This window comes from Enhydra lutris, unplaced genomic scaffold (genome assembly GCF_002288905.1).
Source record: "Enhydra lutris kenyoni isolate GAN:26980312 unplaced genomic scaffold, ASM228890v2 scaffoldscaffold13, whole genome shotgun sequence".
Classification (NCBI taxonomy): Eukaryota; Metazoa; Chordata; class Mammalia; order Carnivora; family Mustelidae; genus Enhydra; species Enhydra lutris.
In genome coordinates, this window is record NW_019154097.1 from 27,349,422 (window position 1) to 27,357,313 (window position 7,892).

The 7,892-nt window shown below is 56.8% G+C and overlaps 1 protein-coding gene across 4 annotated transcripts in view; it reads left to right on the forward strand.

Moving 5' to 3' along the window:
* Positions 1-3,138, forward strand: part of LOC111146074 (DAB2 interacting protein) — a 53,549-nt gene extending 50,411 nt beyond the window's left edge. For 3 of the 4 annotated variants that reach the window (XM_022501452.1, XM_022501455.1, XM_022501453.1), the window contains one exon: positions 368-3,138. In XM_022501452.1, coding sequence (XP_022357160.1) covers positions 368-535 — 168 coding nt within the window. In that variant the 3' untranslated portion in view covers positions 536-3,138. The remainder of the gene's footprint in view (positions 1-367) is intronic. The other variant, XM_022501454.1, reaches the window with a different exon arrangement.
* The last annotated feature ends 4,754 nt before the right edge of the window (positions 3,139-7,892 follow it).

A 7,892-nucleotide genomic window follows, 5' to 3' on the forward strand; every position in this document is an offset into this window, starting at 1 on the left:
CCCAGGAATAGGGCCAGGCCTTGCTCAGATTATGAGCAGCACAGACCAGCCAGGAGCTGTGACCTCTGTGTTACATACATGTATGTGAGCGAGGGCACAGACCTCATACCCTTGTACCTGATGGACAACACCACTAAGCCGCTCTGGGGAGAAGCAGTAATGTGAGAGACCCAGGAAGGCAGGCTTGAGGTCTCGGGCCACGGCGCTGAGACCGCCTGCTCCCCGGCCTCCTCCCCACACACCCACAGCCCCATGACCTCAGTCCCTTTCCTGCCCTTCGCACGTCGTGGGCTCCCGATCCTCCCCCCGTCAGCCCTGTCCCAGCACAGCCCCCTGCGGCCCCAACTAATACCCTCTTTGCCCCCAGGAGAAGCGTATCGCCTCACTGGACGCCGCCAACGCCCGCCTCATGAGTGCCCTGACGCAGCTGAAAGAGAGGTACAGCATGCAAGCCCGTAACGGCGTCTCCCCCACCAACCCTACCAAATTGCAGATTACCGAGAACGGCGAGTTCCGAAACAGCAGCCACTGTTAACCTGCCCGAGGAGGGAGGACTGTGGTGGCGCGGGGCAGACCTCAGCCCGGGGAGCCCCAGCGCGGGGGCGGGAGGCCCAGGCTCCCCCCCTTTCCCTCCACCTGCGGTCCAGGAGGTGCCACGGAGGGAGCCTCGACAGACTGACGCGGCATGGGCCTGCTCCCCTCTTTTCTGGCCCGAGAAGCGAGTTTGGTGCAGGCCAAGGAGACTGCACGCTGTGGGGGGGATGGCCTGGTGGGAGCAGCGGCCTGCCAAAATACGTCACTGTTGGTTATTGAATTTGGTGTGTGTCACCTTTTTTTCTTGACCTGGCCAAGTGCATGTAGTCCCTACACCCTCCCTCGGGAGGGAGCAGTGCAGAGGGGAGCACCGCAGAGGTGGAGGACTGAAGAGGCGGGGGCCCCGGCCCCTGCCCTGGGGGGCTTGCCCATTGCTTCCCGGTCGCTTCCCAGGGCTGCCCGGCCAGTTGGCGGGCAGGGAGAGGGTGGGAGGGATGGAGCCATCAGAGTTCCTGTCCCTGCAGGGCTCCGCCCTCAGCACCTGCTCCTGCATGCAGTCCGCCGGGGGGCCCTTCCTGGCTGTGAGGAACCGAGGACTTCCCCTGTACCTGTCCCCAGATTCCCTACCCTCCCCCCCCCATTCATGTTGCCAAATAGACCCAGTGAGGATCCTGGCTCGCTCTTCTGGGCCCTCATCTCTGTGGAGAGGATCCAGAGCCTCCCTCACTTGCCCCCTGGGCCCAGGTTGACCCTCCGGGCCTCCCCAAAGCCAAAGATCTGGGCGGAGCCGGCCCAGATGGCCCTGTGCCTGGTACCCACCCTTCTCCCGGGGCTGGCGCGCCAGGACATGGTGGCCGCGCGGGGAGTGGCCAGCTGGTGCTCACCCCGAAAGAAAGGCCGACCTTCCCTGATGGATGGTGGAAAGAAAGTCTGATGCCAGCAGGCCCTGAGAAGGTGGATAACTGTGATTTTTTTTCCTTTCACAGTATGCATTAGAAACAAAAGCCCGCTTGCTCGCTTGCTGGAACACAGGGGCCTTTTAAATTGAGCGTGCGCACTGCATGGGAAATAGCAGCCCTGGAGGATGTTAGCCTTGCTCCCTCTCCAAGACAGCAGCGGCCTGCACCAGGCCCCGTGTGTGTGGCCAGCCGCCTCCTCACCCTTCCCGGGCCCCCAGCCGAGGACCCAGGCGCTGCAGACAGGACAGGGGCACGGCTGGGGCTGGCTTTCCCCAGCTCTAGGCTGTTCTGTGGCTTCTCAGCCCTCCCTGCTCCCCCCCTCTTGCGGGACATAGGTGGGCAGGAGCTTGGGTCTGTCTCGGTCCCTCCCTGTCCCTGCCCCTAGCCCTGGGTAATCTTGGGCCAGAGCTGGTTGTTTGCCCAGCCGCAGGGCCGCGGAGCCACCCCCTCTGCCTCAGCCTTGGGAAGCCGGGGAGACCCTCAGAAAGAGCCTGAGCCCTTCCTGGCCCTGGGACTGGAGGCCTGCCGCTGCCAGGGGCCGAGGTCCCCACAGAGCCCGCCTGGTCGGGGAGTGCGGGAAGGGTGGCCCAGATCATGCAGCACCCTGTCCTGGCCCGTGCCCCAGGAGGGGCCTCTCAGATGCAGCCTGCAGTTCGGTGTGGCCAGAGATCGGCCGGTGAGGAGAGGGCAGGCCCCCCAAAGGTCACAGACCTCAGGAAGGAAGGCCGTGGGGGCTATGGCGCTGCCCCCACTCTTGCCCACACAGGCAGGGCCCAGCCCCAGTGACATCCTCTGGTTCGGTCTCCTCCCCTCTTCCCCCCACCCCTCTCCCACCAATGCCTCGATGCCTCGTAGAGCAACCTCGGACTGAGCGCCTCTTAGCAATACGGGGGAGGTTCCCGGGGCCCCTGGTGGAGGAGGCCAGCGCGGGTCTGGTGCTGGCGGCCCTTGGCGTGGGTTGTGAGCTCTCAGGCCGAGAGCCTTATTTACTTAGTGCAAAAACTGTAAAAGTGTACAGACTCTTCACAGATTTTTATCTGAATTGCAAGTCTGACAATTTTTGTAAATGTTCTTGGTGTTCGACTGTAATGTAACTATTTCACCTAATGGTTGTACATAGTCTTTAGTCCTGGTGCTGCAGAGGGCTGCCCGGGACCGCTGCTCTCCGATGGTGTGTATTTTATTTTTTAATCTAGAGAACAGTATTGGGCAGGAGGAAGAGGTTTGGGATTTGGGTGTTGGGGTTTTCCCTACCCGCGGCATGTACTTGCTGGCTTCGCAGCGCGCGGTCTGGGTGGGTTGCTGGGGACATGCACCCTGACGGGACCAGCAAAGTGGCTTCTGTCCCAGCCACGCAGAACCCTCGTCCCAGTGTTGGGCCGGTTTGCCTGAGGGCCAGAGGGAAGGGGAGGGAGGGAAGGCAGGCCCTGCTCTGGGAAGGTAAGGCCCCAGGCCCAATGGGGCCCCAGGCCCAGAGTCTGCCAGAGACAGCTAGCTCTCCTCCCCTGCCAACACAGAGAGGCCTGAATTTTTTGCTTAACTCTTACGTTTAGGGTGAAGGAAACTGCCAAACTTCCTATAAGTGAAGACTTTTTTCCGACTGCCCAGAAAGGGGGGTGGGGAACCAAGACCAGAGCTCCCCCCCCCCCCCAGAGCATCTGCCCCGGGGTACGCCTCTCTCCCTGCCCCCCGCCCATCCGCGGAAGGCAGGCTGTCCAGGGAAACAGACCCTCTTTTCTACACCTTTGGCCCCAAAGCCATCCCCAGCCCCATACCACCTCCTTGCTCCCCCTTTTGTAAGTATGTGAAAAAGAAAAAATGCAAACGTCGGAGTCTTGGCTGGAGGTCCTCCTTCCAGCCATGACTTTTAACCATGTAATAATGTACAGAGAAAGTTGTTGGTGTTTTACAACTGTGTGGCTGTGCAATTTCTGTACATTTGCAATTAGAAATATTAAAGATTTATTTAGCTATTTTAATCCTGACTCACCTCCCTTCAGCTGTGTCTCAGGAGATTTTCCAGGGGTGACTCTTGAGTTGTGGGCTTTACCGAGGGGCGGCAGTGCGGGGTTCACCCTGGCAGTAGTCGTGGACAGGGGAGACTCCCGGAGCACGGGGAGCAGCGGTCTCAGCATACCAAGTGAACGCCACCTCCAGCAGGTGGGGGTCTCCGCTTAGGGAGTGGACTGGTGCTGTCTGCAGGGCCCTTCCTGCCCCAAGAAGCTCCAAAGGGAGTTCTTTGCTGGTCCCACAGCTCCGGGGGATGGCATGGCTCCTGCACATCCTGTGGTAGACACCATCTCCTGCCAAGCTCAGATGCTTTCTCCAGGGGTGGGGCAGGAGTTTGGTCTGTGTCACCAGCAGGTCAAGGCTGAGCTGGCTAAACCAAGCTTCCAGTGCCTGGAAGGCCGAAATGCATGTGACTCTCAACGAGCCGGACCCGTTTGCAAGGCCCCACCCAGGATCTCTGAAACCAAGCAGCCCCCAAACCCCTTCGGCTGCACCCATGCAGGTAGAGGGGGGGCAGGGATGTGTCTCATCAGATCCCCGATGGAGACCTCCCATCTGTCACCTGCACAGGTATCTCTGGCTCCTGCCAGGGACTTGGACCCCGGCTGTCCAGCATTCCCAGAGAGAAACCCCAGGGCCTGTGCTTGTCTTTGAAAACAGTGGGAGGCCTGGTTCGAGAACAGCGTGGCATGGTGTAGCAGAGCCCCATGTCACTGCCCACCTACACCAGCCCACCTGTGTCCCTTTCGGCCGTGGGTGCCTCGAAACCCAGGGGCTTTGGGTCGGGGAGGGGCTACCTCCCACCTCCCAGACCTGTGCTTCTCCTGGCTCGGCCCCTGCCCCACACCGCTGCCTGCCTGCCCAGCGCCCCTCAGACTCTGCCCCTCCACCATGCCTCCGGCCATCAGCCTGGGTCACCACAGCCCTCTGGTCTCCTGTGAAGACCCCTCCCCATTGTCTACATTAGTACCCCGGCCTTAGACCCCCTTCCCTCCCAGGTGTCTTTGCTGTGTCTTTGCTGCCTTCGCCACCCAGCTTAGCCCCTGTGGTCTCCCTCTTTTCTCGGGCCCCCTTTTTGACAATCTCCTTGGATCACCTCAGCCCTGAGTCTACCCATGACCTATGCTCTCTGGGTGGCTGAGCACAGCAGACGAAAAACACCCCAGTTCGCACCGAGCCCCTGTGGGTTCCTGTGTCCCGCCCCTCTTTTCCCATCTCCGAGCCAGACGCCCTGCCTGCTCAGAGGGCTGTCCTGCCTGCGGGGAGAGGGCTCCATCGTTGACCCTCTGACCCTTCCCGGGCTCACTCCCAGCCCTCACTGCCTGCAGCCACAGGGAAGTAGGGGACCCTCTTCCTGAGGCAGCCCCTGGCCAGGGCCCTACCCTCACCATCTGCATCGCTCCTAAAAACCAGCCCCACTGCTCTTTCCCACGGCACCAGAAGTGCTCACCTGCTCCAGGCTGGCTTTTCTTCCCTCCCCCTTCAGCCAACCTTTAAGGTATGCTGCCCCAGGGACCCTGTCTCCACCTTGTCACCTCCGCTCCTCCCCCTGCCCAGTTCCACCGGGCTTCACCTCCCACACCTCTACCGCCTCGTTGCCAAACCCCTGGGCCCCCTTAGCGCTTCCATCCCGCTGTCCTTGGTCCTCAAGATCAAGGACCGCCATTCCTCCGCTGGGCAGGACCAGGTAAACACCACAGGAGGCAAGGAAGTAGCCGCAAAGGAGATAAATCATGTTGACAAAGGGCGCCTCTCAACTAACGTCCGGAAGCCATGACCTCTATGTGTGCATTAAGTAGCATCAAACAGAAAGTGAAAACTGGGAATGCAAAGGAAAAAAATCAACAGAAACACAATTACCTTCGAGACTAAAACACCACTGCTTTTGGTTTATTATGGATGAAGAAGACAATAAGAACCCCGGGGCTTTTAATAATTCATAACGTTTAATAAGCAGGGATACCTTACTCTTGCCCCAGAGAGCATACCTACTTTCTGAGTATGCTTGGAACATGACCCAAAGTCAACTATATATTGAGACATGAAATCCTCAGAAAGGTACCCAAAGGCACAGCTGGGGTCACATTCTGTGCCTCAAAGCAATAAAACTAAAAATCAGTAATAAATGTTTAAACAAGAAAAAAAAAGCTACCATCAGGAAGTTTAAAAAAAATAAATATTGAATCAATAGAATTAGATTTTTGAAAGAAACTTCTTCTCATTAAAGCGTAAGGACCACACTCATTTATCTCTTTAACTCCCTAAATGCCACCCTGACAGGGAAAGGACTGTAAAGATGATCAGCAGTGAATGTGGGAGGAGACTCAGTAGACAGGAGAATTTGAAAACCTTGGCAGATGGAAGCTGAGGAGGGAGACAGACAAATTGGGGTGCGCTGAGCAGCCCCGCCCGAGAGGCTGGGGAGTGAGAGGTCCCAGCATGATGGGACTGAGCCAAGACACCAGGTGGGAAAAAGGAGAACCAGGCCCCAGCTTCCTCCCCTGCTCTGCACAACCAGGAAATTTCTCTTTATCGTCTCATCTCCTTGGAAGGAACTGGACATTTATTCTATGGAGGAATCAAACCAGACATGCTCCAGACCTGGGGACACGAGGCAGAGCAGAGGGCTCTGCGAGGTATAGGTCTGCGAGCTGGTGGCAGGGGGTAAAGTGAGCTTCTGCCCCCAGTAGTGCTTGCCCCACACTCACCTGCACTGCTCCCAGAATGCCCGGAGCCCATCCCCCCAGGCAGCCTGACTGGAACATTCTTTGGAAAACTGGCTTTGGAGAAAAGACCCCCAGGTGCCCCAATGCCAAGATTCCCCAATGCCAAGACTGCATCTCTGTCCCAGCATCCCATAACGTCACCCAGCAATCAACATGTTCTGTGTGCGTGCGTGGGAGTGGGAAGAGCATGGACATCCCAGGAACGCCCCACCCCCGCCCCCCAGACTAAGGAAAGCTTCCAGTGAGTAAAAGGAACTGGATATGAATTTCTCTGGGCCTTTGCTTCAATATTCAATAGGGCAATAAAGCCCCTATTTGCAAATATAACAGCTCAAGAAAGAATGAAGGAAAGCAAGGAGAGAAGGAGGGAGGAGAAGAAAAGAAAGAAACAAATCTTCTAACGTGAGAGAGATGAAACCAACCAGCCCAAGAGAGGAAACAGGAAAGAGAGAGACAATGCAGGAAAGAGAGGATCATTTAAAAAAAAAAAAAAAAAACAGTAATAATCCCAAACTCTAATATCGTTATGGAGCTAAAACAAGAACAGGTGCCACGAAAAAGAAACCAGGATCAAGAAAAGACTATTAGATTCTTCACAAAAACAGAATATCCAGTAGAAGTGATGGAATACAAAGTTGGGGTGCGCTTCCAGAAAGTACAACAAAATACACAAGCAGAGAATGGGACGGAGCGAGGGGAAAAAAATCTAGAAGCTCAATCCAGCTCATCCCAACATTTAACTACTGGGAATTCCTGAAGGAGGGGAAAGAGGAAAAAGGAGACCTGGGTGGCCCTGTTGGCTGGGCGTCCCACTCCACTTTTGCTCAGGTTGGGGATGAGCCCCATGGGGACGGGGCTTGAGCGTGGAGCCTACTTAAGTCTCTCTCTCCCCCAGGGGTGCCTGGGTGGTTCACTTGGTTAAGCGGCTGCCTTTGGCTCAGGTCATGATCCCAGGGTCCTAGATCGAGTCCCGCATCGGGCTCCCTGCTCAGTGGGAACCCTGCTTCTCTCTCTGCCACCCCCCATGCTCGCTCTCTCGCTGTCTCTATCATGCATGCAAAAAAATAAAGAAATAAAAATACTTTTTAAAAAGTCTCTCTTCCCTCTGCACGCCCCCGCTCACGCATGCAGAGTGGGGGCTCACTCTAGAAAAAAAAAAAAAAGAAAGAAAAAGAAAGGGAAAAAAGAATAAAACTTTAAAAAGATAAACAACAAACAAACCCCAATACTCTAGGGGACCCTGGAACGATGAGCTGGCCTCTTTTGCCTTAATTGCAAAGTTGGATGATTTTTCTGAAGGTTCTCTGACAATGCAAAACGCAAGGCCTCAGTGAGTGGGCAGGCAATGTGAGTGACGGAAGCAGGGCCACCTGCGACGACTGTCACCGGAGCAGCAGGTGGGGCCCGGGGTGAACTGACGAGCACTTGCCCTTCCTGCAGGCGTGGCTCCCCCCAGCAGGGCACACAGCCACAGATTTCCATACTGTGGCTTTTCTGATGGACCTGCACGTTTCCATACCCAGCTCTACCTCTCTCTGAGCTCCACGTTCCCAGGGCCATGGGCCCACTTAGCATCGCCAGTTGGCATCCGGCTCCACGTGCCTGAACCGAGCTCCGGACTTTTCCGACCCCAAAACGGCACTGCCATCCTCCCCGTTGCTGT